The 17,685-nt window shown below is 44.2% G+C and overlaps 1 protein-coding gene across 1 annotated transcript in view; it reads right to left on the reverse strand.

Moving 5' to 3' along the window:
- Nucleotides 1-17,685, reverse strand: part of fut8b (fucosyltransferase 8b (alpha (1,6) fucosyltransferase)) — a 236,060-nt gene that overhangs the window by 102,214 nt on the left and 116,161 nt on the right. The window contains exon 4 of the mRNA XM_060915731.1: nt 3,303-3,417. Within this exon, the coding sequence (XP_060771714.1) occupies nt 3,303-3,417 (115 nt within the window). The remainder of the gene's footprint in view (nt 1-3,302; nt 3,418-17,685) is intronic.

Below are 17,685 nucleotides of genomic sequence, written 5' to 3' on the forward strand. Positions count from 1 at the left end.
GTATAAGATGCAAATTAAAATAATTTACCTAAAATTTGAATGATAATTAACAATGATATATCCCAGTTACTTTTTATTCAATATTAATAACAATAAACCTTCAGAATGAATACAAAGCTCCAATGTTTGACAAAAACACAAAGTGTTATCAGCGTAGTTACGAAGGAAATACTTCGTTGTTTGGAGACAGGTTTCACCGAGCGGCTATTACGCGCGAGACTTCATATTAGCCACAAAGTCAGAAAAATCTGTTCGTAAAATTACGTTATAATGACCAAATACAATGAAAAGTATTTTTCCAGTCTCACCTGTGAAAGGTAATCCCATGCGATCTCGTTTGGACGGTAAACCTGTTGGTACAGTTAAACGCAGCACATGAATGAGGCATCTTCATTCTCGGCTACTGTCTAGACGCTATACCAGAGATGGCTGAAGAATCTCCACTTTGCCACATCCAATATGGCGGCGAGGATGACGTATGATTCTACGCAGAAGGCAGCGTCTATGTTTATGTGTCTATGACTTCACGGTTGGCAGGATTCTCGCAATGCGGTGTGCGCATGATCAAAAGTGGAACGAAGTCTCGCTACCACAAGATAACACGCAATTTCATAAGACTCTTTACTGGCTGTCTGTGGTGTACAGTACGTTTGTAAATGTTATGCGCTCTTTTATCATCGTCGGAATTGATTATAGCTCTAAATAAATATTGAAGTTTTTTTAAAGAATCCGTATAACTTTATTTATACGCCCATATACTACGTTTATTGAATCAAACCCGTATAAAATACGGACATTCCATATAGGTTGACATGTATGAAATAGTGACTTTCATGCTACCAATTTTTTGGGGAAAGAAAATAATTTTTTTTCCCCTCATGTTTATCACAGTGGATTTATAGCATTTTTGGAACCAAACTCTTCATCTGTTTCTCATTCATTACCTGTTTGTCTAGCTTATTAGATTTGTGAATAATTTTTAAATAGCGCTGATTGGACTCTCTACTTATATCTGTTGGTAGCCTGATAAACCGTGGTTACACCTTTTGTGAGAAAAAGTTTGCAAATAAATAAAGTATGAAGAGGAAGAGTGGGAGGAAGATAAAGGAGAGAGACTCTGAAAGACAGATAAAACCCTACATTATGCAGAGAAATCGAGAGACAAGTTGGAAAAGCGAGAGATGAATTAGTTATGATAGTGAAAGGGGGGGAAGAGTCGGAGTGGAAGACACTCTGAGAGGCACAGATAACACACTACACTACTGGGAATAGAGAGACACACTAGATGAGATGAGAGATGAATTAGTAATGATTGAGAGAGAAAAGAGGAGAAGGAGAGAAGGGTGGCAGCCTGTAAGCACTGCCTACAGCTATGATTAACATTGCTGACTCTAGTGCCACACACACACGCATACACACAGACTGTCTGACCCCCTAATTACTACCAACTACTGGCTTTAAACTTCACCCCCACACCACGTATGCCAATTAAGTATGTATTAAAGTATAAAATAAGTATTCCCTTTCAAAAGTGTAATAATAATAATAATAATAATAATAATATGATTTTAGGTATAGTTATAAGTAATATAAGAAAAAAACAATGAAAAGATAGGAATCGATCTGGGTCTGGCTGTATTACATAAAACCTGTTTGCATGGAACGGCTCATGTACTTCGAAAAGCCCTGGATATTAAATGAACGTGAATAAAGAAGAAATTTAATTTGAAGACAAGATTGAACTAAACAAAGACAAGATTAGACTTAGAGAAGTGTAGCTTGTCATCTTCGGCCATGGGTCGTGGCCCGATGAGAAGACTCATGAGCCGGTTATAACATCTAATAATAATAATAATAATAATAATAGTTATTATTACAACAACTATTGTTGTTGTTACTGTTGTTGTGGTTGTTGATATTATTATTATTAAGGGCAGTACGGTGGTGTAGTGGTTAGCGCTGTCGCCTCACAGCAAGAAGGTCTGGGTTCGAGCCCCGTGGCCGGCGAGGGCCTTTCTGTGTGGAGTTTGCATGTTCTCCCCGTGTCCGCGTGGGTTTCCTCCGGGTGCTCCGGTTTCCCCCACAGTCCAAAGACATGCAGGTTAGGTTAACTGGTGACTCTAAATTGAGCGTAGGTGTGAATGTGAGTGTGAATGGTTGTCTGTGTCTATGTGTCAGCCCTGCGATGACCTGGTGACTTGTCCAGGGTGTACCCCGCCTTTCGCCCGTAGTCAGCTGGGATAGGCTCCAGCTTGCCTGCGACCCTGAAGAACAGGATAAAGCGGCTACAGATAATGAGATGAGATTATTATTATTATTATTATTGTTGTTATGCTTCAAACTCAGACTGGTCTTTTGTTGTCAAAATTAACATATGAGTGGGTTATAGCAAATGACCAATAATAATAATAATAATAAGTATTATTATTATTGTTATTATTATTATTATTAACAACAACTACAGCAACAACATTAATAAGAGTTGTTGTTAATAATAATAATAATAATAATAATAATAATAATAATAATAATAATAATAATAATAATGATTATTATTATTATTATTGGTCATTCACGATAACCCACTCATATGTTAATTTTGACAACAAAAGATCAGTCTGAGTTTGAAGCATAACAACAACAATAATATTAATAATCTCATTTCATTATCTGTAGCCGCTTTATCCTGTCCTACAGGGTCACAGGCAAGGTTATTTATTTATTTATTTATATATATATATATATATATATATATATATATATATATATATATATATATATATATATATATTTTTTTTGGTTATATCACAACATGCCGTTAGTTGGTCTCTGCCATCTGTCTAGTCCCACTAGACTGGGATGGACAGGACTTTCCTCAGGATGTGCACGGATCAGAACAGAGTCGCTTGTTGGATGTTGTCTATTCTCTTTGGGTGTACTCCCAGCAAAGCTAGCCTTTCAGTAAGCAGATACTTTGCACCAAGAGCACCAGTCACTACTGGGATCACTTCTGCTTGAGTCTGCCACATCTTATTAATCTCAGTTGCCAGATCTTGGTATTTAGCTATCTTCTCAGTCTCCTTATCCTTTACTCTAAAATCTCCAGGCACTACCACATCGATAATAATCGTTTCACTGTTCCGCTTATCTACTACAACAATATCAGGCCTCCGAGCTTCTATCACTTTTATTATTATTATTATTATTATTATTATTATTATTAAACCTAATTTCCCAGCATGCACCTAGTGAGTGGGGGGTGTTTAAGATTCGAGTTAGGGTTAGGGTTAGTGCATGTGTACCTGCAGGTAAGAGATTCTGTTCTGCACCAGATTGGAAAGATCCTTCGCTTCCTTTTCCCTCCAATCTCCTGCTCCATCAGCTTGACTCAAGTAGTGAAGATCTGTCAGGATGGACCTGCATGGTGTACATACACGGTGTATAGGATAGTTGATGATCCACATAAATGATTCACATACAGCAATTAAAATGGACACTGGAAAGACTTCAGGTGTCTGTGTTTTTTCAGTAAAGTCGGTGTTGTTGTTTTTTTTCTTATTGACTTCAATGAGAGAAAAAAGAGAGAGGCTGGTGTGGGAACGATTGGTTGTAGCTATTATAATAAACCATAATTTGCCTTTAAGGATTAATAAAGTAATCAATCACTGTCTATCTATCTATCTATTACACATTTTATTTATGATGTTGTTTATAATTTGTTTTAAAGGGTTTTAATATAAATACACAGGTGATTATAGAAAATCGCGCACACTGATTGGTTGAGAAATTCGGACTATTTCTCGATAATCACCTCGAGCGACTCGGCAAAATGGCGCCCAATCGCTTCATCGCCATAAGTGAGGAAGAATTACAAATGATGAAAGAGAATGCTGTTCCTAAAAGCACTAAAGATGCTACAAAATTTGGTCTAAATCTATTCAAAGGTAAGGTGGAATTGTGGTTTATTTTATCGATTTCAAAACAAAGTTTTTTATGTGGCTCGGTATAGATAAGTGACAAGTCTGTGCTGCACTGTTTATTACATTTGCATGCTGTTTTTGAAGTTTTAAATAAATGATTTCTTTTTTAAATGTGATTTTTAAAATAAAAAAAAAGTCATCCGTGTATTTATACTGAAACAATTATCCGCCTCAGACTCACTGAATATCGGTGAAAAACTCAGGTGTTACTCACCGATATTCACTTTCGGCGAATAATTGTTAAATATGAAGAAGTTTATTAAGTTTATGCACAAAAAGTTGAAAAGTTCATTTTACCTAATAATATTGCTTGTAATAATACTGCCATATTATTTATATTCCTTGATTATGTCATCTCATCTCATTATCTGTAGCCGCTTTATCCTGTTCTACAGGGTCGCAGGCGAGCTGGAGCCTATCCCAGCTGACTACGGGCGAAAGGCGGGGTACACCCTGGACAAGTCGCCAGGTCATCACAGGGCTGACACATAGACACAGACAACCATTCACACTCACATTCACACCTACGGTCAATTTAGAGTCACCAGTTAACCTAACCTGCATGTCTTTGGACTGGGGGGAAACCGGAGCACCCGGAGGAAACCCACGCGGACACGGGGAGAACATGCAAACTCCGCACAGAAAGGCCTTCGCCGGCCCCGGGGCTCGAACCCGGACCTTCTTGCTGTGAGGCGACAGTGCTAACCACTACACCACCGTGCCACCATTCCTTGATTATAATGACATAAAATGTCGATTTTACATATTTCATATGTATTATATTGGCACCGGGCGGCACGGTGGTGTAGTGGTTAGCGCTGTCAGCTCACAGCAAGAAGGTTCTGGGTTCGAGCCCCATGGCCGGCGAGGGCCTTTCTGTGCGGAGTTTGCATGTTCTCCCCGTGTCCGCGTGGGTTTCCTCCGGGTGCTCCGGTTTCCCCCACAGTCCAAAGACATGCAGGTTAGGTTAACTGGTGACTCTAAATTGACCGTAGGTGTGAATGTGAGTGTGAATGGTTGTCTGTGTCTATGTGTCAGCCCTGTGATGACCTGGCGACTTGTCCAGGGTGTACCCCGCCTTTCGCCCGTAGTCAGCTGGGATAGGCTCCAGCTTGCCTGCGACCCTGTAGAAGGATAAAGCAGCTAGAGATGATGAGATGAGATTATATTGGCACCATTTTCTCTAGCATTTAGGATTTGCCGATAACCAAATTCCAGACACTGGGTAAAAATGCACTTAGACTTGTCCATATGTGATGAAGCTTTAGCTGAATCCTACTACTGGTAGGGGAAGCTATGGCATAGCGCTTAGAGAAGTGGCTTTGAGACCAAAAGGTCACTAGTTCAATTCCCTGGACCAGCAGGAATGGCTGAAGTGCCCTTGAGGAAGGCAACTACTCCCCAGGCTTCTCTGGGTACGTTGTACGTCACTCTGAATAACAGCATCTGTTAAATGCCATTAATGTAATGGTAGTTAATAATCATTTTCACACTCGTCACTGAACCCTGGCTATATGTCACGGACCACACTTTCGCTATAACTTACAAAATCATTTGCTAACACTCTTAACACAAGTCCCTACTGCGTTGCCATTCACTGTGCGTTAGTAGCTGGGGTACTTTCATGTTTTACAGGTTCTACTCCGTGATTTTATTTTATTCTGAATTGGTATTGTCAGTGTTTTTCTTCCTCCACCCTCTGGACATGTCTGGTTTTACAAGCAGATGTTGCCTCTTGGGCTGATAAGCGTTTCTGATCTGAACAGTGTGTTTAATCGGTTTTCTTGCATATCCAGAGATGTGTAATTTGAAAGGATCTGTAAATCACAGGCTGATGGATGAGGGAAGAATCTCTTACATATTTAGGCATTGTGGGCCACATCGTATTGTCTCCGTACTGCTCTCAGTGGGAGTGTACAGTATTAGCAGAACAAAGTAGATCAAGTCAATCTAAAGAGCTGTTTAAAATGGCTAATGGCGAATATAAGGGCAGAGGGTTATGAATAGGACAGGTGAAGCAATTTACTTTTATAATCTTCCTTTAAAGACATCAAATGTAAAGTATCAAGCAAATGTTTCTCCATTAGTTCATGTATGCGGAGAAAATTGACAGGCGAAATAATACAATTCTACAATACATGCAAAATCCAACATCGGTAACTCGTAATGACTTGTCTGGGCATATATAATATTTACATTGTCTAATGTTTTTTTTTTTCTCTCTGTGTGTGTGTGTGTGTGTGTGTGTGTGTGTGTGTGTGAGATAGAGAGAGAGAGGGGGAGAGAAAGACAGGAGACAGAGAGAAAAAGAGAGGGAGGGGGAAGAGAGAGGAGAGAGAAAGGGAGAGGGGCAGAGAAAGAGAGGAGAGAGGGGGACAGAGAGGAGAGAGAAAAAAGAGAAGAGAGAGAGAGAAAGAAAGAGAGGGAGAGAGAGAAGAGAGAGAGAAAGAAAGACAGAGAGAGAGAGAGGGAGAGAGAGAAGAGAGAGGGAGAAAGAAAGGAGAGAGAAAGAAAGACAGAGGAGAGAGAGGGGGGAAGAGAGGAGAGAGAGAAAGAGAGAGAGGATAGAGAGAGGAGTGAAAGAGAGGAGTGAGAGAGAGAAAAAAGAGAAGGGAGAGAGAGAGAAAGTGAGAGGGAGAGAGAGAGGAGAGAGGAAAGAGAAGGGAGAGAGAGAGAAAGAGAGACAGGCGAGAAAGAGAGAGTATGCAAAGATTTGCACATCGCTAGCTAAATGACATATTTTGTTGATTTTTAAAGTGAAAAGACAAATACAAACTGCACTAAACAATTTTTTTTTTTTTAAATACAATTTCGGCGGCACGGTGGTGTAGTGGTTAGCGCTGTCGCCTCACAGCAAGAAGGTCCGGGTTCGAGCCCCGGGGCCGGCGAGGGCCTTTCTGTGTGGAGTTTGCATGTTCTCCCCGTGTCCGCGTGGGTTTCCTCCGGGTGCTCCGGTTTCCCCCACAGTCCAAAGACATGCAGGTTAGGTTAACTGGTGACTCTAAATTGACCGTAGGTGTGAATGTGAGTGTGAATGGTTGTCTGTGTCTATGTGTCAGCCCTGTGATGACCTGGCGACTTGTCCAGGGTGTACCCCGCCTTTCGCCCGTAGTCAGCTGGGATAGGCTCCAGCTTGCCTGCGACCCTGTAGAAGGATAAAGCGGCTAGAGATAATGAGAATGGGATGAGAATTAAGATTACACTGGAAAAAGTAATTAAGAAGAAAAAGAAGACCTTTATTCATCACACGCTTGTGAAATTCCTCTCTGCATTTAGCCCCTCTGAAGCAGTGAACACACACACATGCACACACACGTGAGCAATGAGCACACATACCCAGAGCAGTGGGCAGCCATGCTAACAGCACCCGGGGAGCAGTGGGGGTTAGGTGCCTCGCTCAAGGGTACATCAGCCCGAGGCCATCCCATATTAGCCTAACCTGCATGTCTTTGGACTGTGGGGGAAACCGGAGCACCCGGAGGAAACCCACGCAGACACGGGGAGAACATGCAAACTCCGCACAGAAAGACCCTCACCGGCCACTGAGCTCAAGCCCAGAGCTTCTTGCTGTAAGGTGACCGTGCTAACCACTACACCACCATGCCGCCCAATTGTGGCATATGAAATGTTTTTAAACCAACCAAGTAAGTATTTACTAATGGATATCACAGCTTGCAAATGCTTTCTAGATGTCTTTCTATTATTCTTTAATGGATTTTCACCCACTCTTCCTTTAAGAACACATCAAGTTCTGAAATATTACTGGGCTGTCTTGCATGTACAGCATGTTTAAGATATTTAACGACATATTCTCAATGAAGTTTAAGTAAGGGGGCAGTGAGAGTCATTCCAAAAGCTTCATCTTGCATTTCTTGAAGTAGTTCATGGTGGGGCGGCACGGTGGTGTAGTGGTTAGCACTGTTGCCTCACAGCAAGAAGGTTCTGGGTTCGAGCCCAGTGGCTGATCGGGGCATTTCTGTGTGGAGTTTGCATGTTGTCCGCGTGGGTTTCCTCCGGGTGCTCCGGTTTCCCCCACAGTCCAAAGACATGCAGGTTAGGTTAATTGGTGGCTCTAAATTGTCCATAGGTGTGAATGTGAATGGTTGAAAGGAGTAAACCTCTATACTAATCCAGTAGAAGGAAACAGGAAACCACTACTGTAATGTTCCTGAGAGACTTCGATGGCGGAAGCTGTCAGAGTGGCCATGTCACTGTAGTGATGTGCCAAAATGGATGGAGTTCATGGTGGAATCTGAGGTTTGTTTGCATCACTGTCCTGTTGTAGAAGCCAATCTCTTTTCATCTTTAGTTTCTTGGCTGATTATGTCACATTTGCTTCCAGAATCTGTTGATATTTACTGGAATCCACTCGTCCATCTACCTGTGCAATGTTTCATGTGTCACTGGCTGCTACGCACCCCGAAGCATCATAGAGCCGCCATGTTTAACAATTGGAAAAGTGTTCTTTTCCTCAAATGCTGCTCTTTGTTTTTTTTTCTCCAAAGATAGAATGTGGGTAAAGCGTTCCAATTTTTAATTCATCAATCCATAGCACTTGTTTGCAAAAAAACTTTGGGCTTATCCAGATATATACTAAGTAACTTTAAAAATGCACAATGGAATTCAACACGATATCACTTTAGATCCATGCATATATTTGAAATTTATGATATTGTATGCAATGCACACACATCTTGAAACATCGATAAAGGACATTTATTGTCAAACTCAAGAATTAATTCACAATAAAAAAATTCAAAGTGACAGTTGGTCCATGTTCGGACCGTCATGCTGGAGATTCTGGGTCTGTGTCGTCCAGGGGTCTCAGCAGCAGTGACTGAGGGTGTCAGGAATCTGTCACGGAGGTGAGCTAGCCTGATGTGCTGATCCTGAACTGGCGTCGTGACTCGAGGCTGACCAGGGCGTGGATGATCCCTGGTGCTCCCTGTCTGTCTGTAACGCTGACTCAAACGGGAAACGGTCGAATGATGAACACCGAAGTGCCGGGCGACCTCTGTCTGTGTACTTCCGGCACGCAACATCCCGATGGCCTGTTCACGTTGATTTTGGCTTAGGCGTGGCATCTTCAATAATGACAATTTTCCCATCATTTCCCCCGGGTATTTATAGGCAAGATTGTGTGTGTACAGTGTATGCAAAATTTGTTTGAAAATTAAAGCCTGTCCATGTCATTGACAACCCGAGTCATATTGTACGTTATTGAGTACAACTCCCTTAAATTCTGATTTGAGCACAGATTTGGAACTTATTCGGGCGGAACGAAGTTATTTTTCCATTGTGATATATTTCTTTTCTTCTTGAGATAAACTCAGCACGAATTCAGCAAGTTTTATCAATGTGCGTTTTTAAAGTTACTTAGTGTATCATCTAAACCTTTGTTTTACCTTTCTGCCCAGTATATGAGCAGTTTGATCTGAGAATTTTCTGGATCTTCCAGATCTTGCTTTAACTTCCACAGATCCCCTGAACTGCCATTTCTTAATGACATTTTGGACAGTGGAAATTATAATCTGGAGTCCTAAGAAGTCAATTATGGCCTAATGACTTAATAAAATTGTGAGACTTTCCAACTGCAAGGGTGTCCAAACTTTTGCACATGCCGCAATCATTTTATTTATTTATTCGTTTTCAGTTAATCAAATATAAAACAACGGTGCATTATTGTTTGCACAGAAAATCTCATCTCATTATCTGTAGCCGCTTTATCCTGTTCTACAGGGTCGCAGGCAAGCTGGAGCCTATCCCAGCTGACTACGGGCGAAAGGCGGGGTACACCCTGGACAAGTCGCCAGGTTGCACAGAAAATGATTTTTTTGATTTCTATTTCATTTCAAAAATAAGCAAAATATATGATTTGACCACACTGCTAGAAATAGGGGTACAGTAGGAGTCAATTTCTGTCCCCCAAGGTGCAGTCTATACTAATGTACCCCCTAGGGCTCATTATTGGACCTCAAGATAACTATGTGTACCTTTTTATGGCCAAAAAGTCACATATATTTTCCCAAATAGTATATAAAGGGTACAAATAAGTACCTTAGAGCAGTGTTTCTCAACCACTGGGCCGCACGATTTTTTTTTTTTTCCAAGTTGAAGCTAATTTTTACTCAAAGTAGGGTACAATTGCTGGGTTGCATCTGATGTCACGTCCGCCTCATTAAACTACGGTCACACTACAGCTTGCGATGCTTTGCGATGGGTAATCGATGAAAATGAGGCATTTTGGCGGCGATGCATGGTGATATACAGTGGCATGCAAAAGTTTGGGCACCCTTACTGTGTTACTGTGAATAGTTAAGTGAGCAGAAGATGAACGGATCACCAAAAGGCATAAAGGTAAAGACGACACATTTCTTTTCAGTGTTTTCTGCAAGATTTGTGTATTATTTTTGTTTTGTACAATTGGAGAGTGAAAAAAGAAAAGGAACACCATGCGAAAGTTTGGGCACCCCAATAGGTAACTTTTACCAAGGTTCCAGACCTTAATTAGCTTATTGAACTGTGGCTTGTTCAAATTCTTCGTTAGGAAAGGTCAGATGATGCAGATTTCAAAGCTGTATAAATTCTCTGACTCCTCAAACTTGTCCCTAAAATCAACAGCCATGGGCTCGTCTAAGCAACTCCCTTTTATTATTCTGAATAATAAAATAATTGATGCTCACAAAGCAGGAGAAGGCTACAAGAACATAACAAAGTGTTTTCAGGTAGCTGTTTCCTCAGTTTGTAATGTTATTAAGAAATGGCAGGTAACAGAAACAGTGGAGATCAAGGTGAGGTCTGGAAGATGAAGAAAACTTTCTGAAAGAACTGCTCGTTGGATTGCGAGAAAGTCAAATAAAAAACCCTGTTTGACTGCAAAAGACCTTCAGAAAGATTTAGCAGACCCTGGAGTGGTGGTGCACTGTTCTACTATGCTGCAACACCTGAACAAATATGACCTTCATGGGAGAGTCATCAGAAAAAAAAAAACGTTCCTGCGGCCTAGCCACAAAATTCAGCGTCTGAAGTTTACAAATGAACATCTAAATAAGCCTGATGCATTTTGGAAACAAGTCCTGTGGACTGATGAAATCAAAATAGAACTTTTTGGCCACAATGTGCAAAGGTATGTTTGGAGAAAAAAGGGTGCCAAATTCCAGGAAAAGAACACGTCTCCAACTCTGAAGCATGGGTGTGGATCGATCATGCTTTGGGGTTGTGTTGCAGCCAGTGGCACAGGGAACATTTCATTGGTCGAGGGAAGCATGGATTCGAATAAATACCAGCAAATTCTGGAAGCAAACATCACACCATCTGTAAAAAAGTTGAAGTTAAAAAGAGGATGGGTCCTACAATAAGACGATGATCCAAAACACACCTCAAAATCTACAATGGAATACCTCAAGAGGCACAAGCTGAAGGTTTTGCCCTGGCTAGGGTGACCACCTGCTCATAAGCCCAAGGGGGGACAAGGGGTATGTTTTTGAGGGACAATGTGGGACGCCGCCCCCAATGCGCCGGCCGCTGGAAGACTCACAGATAGTGGTTTACCCATTTCTAGCACATACTACCTTACATGGTATATCAATAATACCCTATTCTGCTGTTATTGGTGATGTATGGTCATGAACAGGCCACCAAATGTGGTTTTTTTTTCATAAACATTCATAATATTTTGACCATTCAATGACTTGACAGACACACTTCCACTTATGATTTACTGAAGCTACTCAATTTTATTTATTTTCCATTACAATTTATTCACTTTAAATCTCATTCATCTCATCTCATTATCTCTAGCCGCTTTATCCTTCTACAGGGTCGCAGGCAAGCTGGAGCCTATCCCAGCTGACTACGGGCGAAAGGCGGGGTACACCCTGGACAAGTCGCCGGGTCATCACAGGGCTGACACATAGACACAGATAACCATTCACACTCACATTCACACCTACGGTCAATTTAGAGTCACCAGTTAACCTAACCTGCATGTCTTTGGACTGTGGGGGAAACCGGAGCACCCGGAGGAAACCCACGCGGACACGGGGAGAACATGCAAACTCCACACAGAAAGGCCCTCACCGGCCCCAGGGCTCGAACCCAGGACCTTCTTGCTGTGAGGCGACAGTGCTAACCACTACACCACCGTGCCGCCTCACTTTAAATCAATCATAATATAATATTGAGTCTGAGGCTTTGCAGTGCATCAGTACAGCAGGAATAGTGACAAGTCTCCATTTAGTTTTCAGTGGATTAACAGGAATTGTAGTGGCTCAGCACCACAGAAACAGTAGAAAAAGTCTCTTAACTCACAACCGCAGTCACTTTGTCAGCTAGAGAGTCGTTTTTAAGTCGGAGGAAAGCATCCATAGATTTAGACGTTTCTTTCTGTTGCACACGTTTCTTGTGAGTCTCCGCGAGCCTGTGTCATTTCACATCGTATTCCCCGCCATGGAACTAAGATCCATGCATGCATGTCCGATTGAGAAAGATGTTTTGCAAAGGTCAAAGAAAGCCCTCTCGGTATCCCCCTCAACCCCTTTCAGCCACAAATACTCATTTTCCCACTCTTTCCTGTACATACACCTTCTCTTTTTAACTGGAGGTGGGGAGCCTCACCTGCCATCTCCCCGGTACCTTTCTCCATTTTTTAATATGAAAGCAATGCATGCGTTGCACCTGCGTCCCTCGTCACTGTCTGTGCACGTGAGTGCGGTGTCATGGCAACAACAAAAAGTTGACAACAACCAGTCAGTTGTGAGGGGTGTGTGTGTGGTTTTGTTCTACAGTTTATAGTGGCGACGGCGGTGTGCTGAAATGTCAAGTAATATTCGTTTGGCTGCCTGGGTGGCCCGGGGAGAGCGACATCCCCCTCAGCAAGCATCGATTATGCGGGACACGTTCTGAATTTGCGGGACGCATAAATTCGGCTTCAAATGCTGTACGCGCACGCGCTATGCGGGACAGGTGGTCACCCTAGCCCTGGCCCTCACAGTCCCCTGACCTAAACATCATTGAAAATCTGTGGATAGATCTCAAAAGAGCAGTGCATGCAAGACAGCCCAGGAAACTTGTAGAAGCCTTTTGCAAGGATGAATGTGTGAAAATCCCCCAGGTAAGAACTGAAAGATTATTAGCTGGCTACAAAAAGTGTTTACAAGCTGTGATACTTGCCAAAGGGGGTGTTACTAGGTACTAACCTTGCAGGGTGCCCAAACTTTTGCTTCGGGCCCTTTTCCGTTTTTGTCATTTTGAAAATGTAAAAGATGAAAAAAAAAATTGCTTAAAATATAAAGGGAATTAGTCATTTTTAACTTTATGCCTTTTGGAGATCATTTCATCTTCAACTTGCTTAACTGTTCATAGTAACAGCAATTTTGACCAGGGGTGCCCAAAATTTGCATACCACTGTACACATGAGTTAAAAGTTGTGGTAACGCAGCATGCAAACACTTGACTGTCACACCTTTGCACACTTGAGTCTGGTGCAGCTCGAGCGGCCGTGCTCGCTCACGGAGCATGTTGTGCACGTGCTGGGAACCTGGTCATTATGGGAAACACCTAACGCTGATTTGAGTGCAATCAGCATGCACAGATATGGACGCTGTTTTCACAGAGGCTTTGCGAAGTATTATCATTATCACTGTCCCGTTTGTTTCTAGCCATGTTTATAACACTGTTCAAATACTCTGCTTTATGACTCTGCTTTCTGTTTTGCTTTCATTTTTGTAAATATCACGCCTGCTAATAAACAGGCATCTGTCTAATAGCGCTGTCTATCTTGTAGTGTCCTGATCCCCAGATCTTTAACCCAACCACATATTAAAAGTTGCACTCCTCCATGCTCTTCCAGGTTTTGATCTGTTTATCCGTGTAGAACCTGCAGCACCAGGTAATTTGAGATGTCAGGGAATTCAACGGATGGATAATTTTCCAACTCATAGGAAAAATCCTTCTTTGTTCGCGTGTAAGGATCTAATCCTATTGAGTGGTTTCTATATCCACGTCTTTTGAGTGAACTTCTTGGTTTTAATAACTTGCTTGTTTGCTGTACACAAACATCGCAATAAGTTCTTGTGTTAATCAACCAGACTCCACTTTTGGATCATTCATCCCTTTTGACTGAGAATACCCTGCATGCATGGTTTAGCTTCTGGCACATCCAGACAGTTTTAAATACAATACCTACAATGAAAAAGTTTGTTTTTATTACATTTATTTAATTCCTGGGCTCCCATCTGCAACAGGGAGTGATGTTGCATTCCATTAATACACTTTACAACAGATTATTAGATTCTAATAGAATAGATGAGCCAAAATAATTGGGGATCTTTTTTAAAGGGCCCAGACTCATTGCAAGTATGAATAAGTGGGCCTTAAAGTAGAAAAGGTTGAGAATGTTAGGGTTTTGCTGGGATTCGAACCTGGTTCGTTGGTGTGATAATCCAGCAAACCCCCACTAGGCCACCAGGGGGATGACTCAAATGCAGAGGCGTGAGGCGGAAGTAGAAAAAGAATCAAAAGGTTTATTTAAACTATATACACTATATACAGGGCAAAACAAAAGACAAAAAAAAAACAAAAGAGTATAATCCAAAAGAAAAGCAAAGTGCAAAAATTCAAAAGCTAAGAAGATCAAAAAACACAGTACAAAGGAAACTGGAGATAAACATAACAGCACAAAGACTCCGTGACAAGAGGACTGAACTCAGGGGTATAAATAGACAAACTAATTAAGGACACAGGTGAAGATAATTAGGCAATTAACACAAACACAAAACACAGGAACAGTGGCGGCCTCTAGAGGCCAAAATAAACACGACATGAAAAGGAAATAACAGCGGCCTCTAGAGGCCAAAACAGTCCTAGTCCTAACAGGACCCCCCCCCCTCTAGGAGCGTCTCCTGACGTTCCCAGGGCGATCCGGATGGGCCGAATGGAAGTCCCGACATAGTTCTTTATCAAGGACATCCCGAGCAGGAACCCAGCAGCGCTCCTCAGGACCATAGCCCTCCCAGTCCACCAGATATTGCAACCCGCCGCGGACCCGGCGGGAGTCAAGCAGGCGATTCACAGTGAACACAGTCTGCCCCTGGAAGATGCGGGGGGGTGGGGGGTTCCTAGGGGCAGGGGCATACGTAGACGTCAGTACGGGCCGTAACAGGGAAACATGGAAAGTGGGGTTGATCCTCAGAGTCCGGGGCAACTGGAGCCGGTAGGAGACAGGGTTCACCCTGCGCACCACCTTGAAGGGGCCAATGTAGCGAGGAGCAAGCTTGCGGTTCTCCACCCGCAGTGGAAGGTCCTTAGTGGACAGCCAAACACGCTGCCCAGGGCGGAAAGCGTGTGCAGGTCTTCTATGGCGGTTGGCCTGAGTCTGGTTGGTTCTGGAGGTCTGTATGAGGGTCTTCCTGACCTTGCTCCAGGTCTTGCGACACCGTCTCACATATTGGTTGACCGAGGGCACCCCCGCGTCCTCCTCCTGGTCCGGGAACAGAGGTGGCTGGAACCCGAATTGGCACTGGAATGGCGACAGCTTGGTGGCCGATGACTGCAGGGTGTTGTGGGCGTACTCCGCCCATGGCAGCCAGGTGCTCCACGATGTCGGGTTATCCATAGCCAGGCCTCGCAGGGTGGTTTCCAGGTCCTGGTTGAGCCTCTCCGTCTGACCATTGGACTGTGGGTGAAACCCAGAGGAGAGGCTGGCAGTGGCTCCGATGACCTTGCAGAACCCGTGCCACACTCGGGAGGAGAACTGGGGCCCTCGGTCTGAGACGATGTCCTGTGGAAGACCAAAGACTCGGAAGACATGATTAAACAAAAGTTTCGCAGTTTCAAGAGCAGAGGGGAGTTTGCACAGTGGTATGAAGCGGCAGGCCTTGGAGAATCTGTCAACTAAGACCAAAATGACCGTGTTACCTTGTGACTCAGGGAGACCCGTGATAAAGTCGACTGCCACGTGGGACCAGGGACGCCGGGGAATGGTCAGAGGATGCAGGAGACCCTGGGGACGCTGTCGTGGGTTCTTGATTCTGGTGCAAACCTCACAGGACAGGACAAATGACCTTACTTCCTTCTCCATGTTAGGCCACCAGAAGCGTCTTTTCAGGAAGTCCAGGGTCCTCCGAGCTCCCGGGTGGGCGGTGAGAGGGGAAGAGTGACCCCACTGGAGAACCTTGGCCCGGGCTTGATGTGGGACGTACAAGAGGCCTGGTGGCCCCGTCCCAGGACCGGGGTCCTGGCGTTGGGCTCGTCGGACAGCCTCCTCAATACCCCAGCGGACAGGGGCCACAATCCGGGACACAGGGATAATAGGCCCGACTTCATTCTCCCTGTTAGTGGCAGAGAACAGTCTGGACAGTGCGTCAGGTTTGGTGTTCTTGGAGCCGGGGCGGTATGAGAGGGTGAAGTCAAACCGACTGAAAAACAGGGCCCACCTAGCCTGTCGAGGGTTCAGTCTCTTGGCTTGCTGGAGGTACTCCAGGTTCTTGTGGTCAGTCCAAACCAGGAATGGATGTTGTGCTCCCTCCAGCCAGTGCCTCCACTCCTCAAGGGCCAGTTTGACCGCTAGCAGTTCTCGATCCCCCACATCGTACCGGGACTCAGCAGGACTCAGGCGGTGGGAGAAGTAAGCGCAGGGGTGCAGCTTTCCTTCCGAACGTTGAGAGAGCACCGCGCCGACACCACTGTCCGAGGCGTCCACCTCCACGATGAATGGTTGGGAGGTGTCCGGGAGAACCAGAATGGGTGCCGTGCAGAAGCGGTCCTTGAGGTCTTTGAACGCCTTTTCTGCCTGAGGAGACCAGCCATAAGATCCACCTGTCCCTTTGGTGAGGTCAGACATGGGTGCTGCCACAGAACTGAAGTTCCTGATGAACTTGCGGTAGAAGTTAGCGAATCCTAAGAACCGCTGAACCTCCTTAACGGACTTGGGAGTAGGCCAATCCCGGACGGCCAGGGTCTTGGCAGGGTCCATTTGGAGTTGGCCTGTCCGTACAATAAATCCCAGAAAGGAGACCTCGGGAACATGAAATTCGCATTTCTGGGCCTTGGCGAACAGATTGTTCTGTAGCAGCCTCTGGAGAACCTGGCGGACATGGTGGCGGTGCTCCTGCACGGTCTTGGAAAAGATAAGGATGTCGTCGAGGTAGACAAAAACGTATAGGTTAATCATGTCCCTTAAGACGTCGTTGATTAGGGCCTGAAAAACAGCTGGTGCGTTGGTGAGTCCGAAGGGCATCACCTGGTATTCGTAGTGCCCAGACGGGGTGTTAAAGGCAGTCTTCCACTCGTCTCCCTGTCGGATACGGATGAGGTGGTATGCGTTCCGTAGGTCCAACTTGGTGAAGACGGTGGCGCCTTGGAGCAGGTCGAAAGCTGTGGACATCAGCGGAAGGGGATATCGGTTGCGCACAGTGATCTTATTCAGGCCCCTGTAATCAATACATGGTCGGAGCCCCCCATCCTTCTTGCCGACAAAGAAGAAGCCGGCTCCAGCAGGTGAAGTGGAGGGTCGAATAAACCCAGAGACCAGGGCATCTTTGAGGTATTCCTCCATGGCCTTGCGTTCTGGCTGAGAGAGTGAAAACAGTCTGCCACGAGGAGGGGTAGTCCCAGGGAGCAAGTCGATGGCACAGTCGTAGGCCCGGTGCGGAGGAAGAACGGCGGCCCTGCTCTTGCTGAATACCTCCTTGAGATCCCAGTACTC

This window comes from Neoarius graeffei, chromosome 3, assembly GCF_027579695.1.
Source record: "Neoarius graeffei isolate fNeoGra1 chromosome 3, fNeoGra1.pri, whole genome shotgun sequence".
NCBI lineage: Eukaryota > Metazoa > Chordata > Actinopteri > Siluriformes > Ariidae > Neoarius > Neoarius graeffei.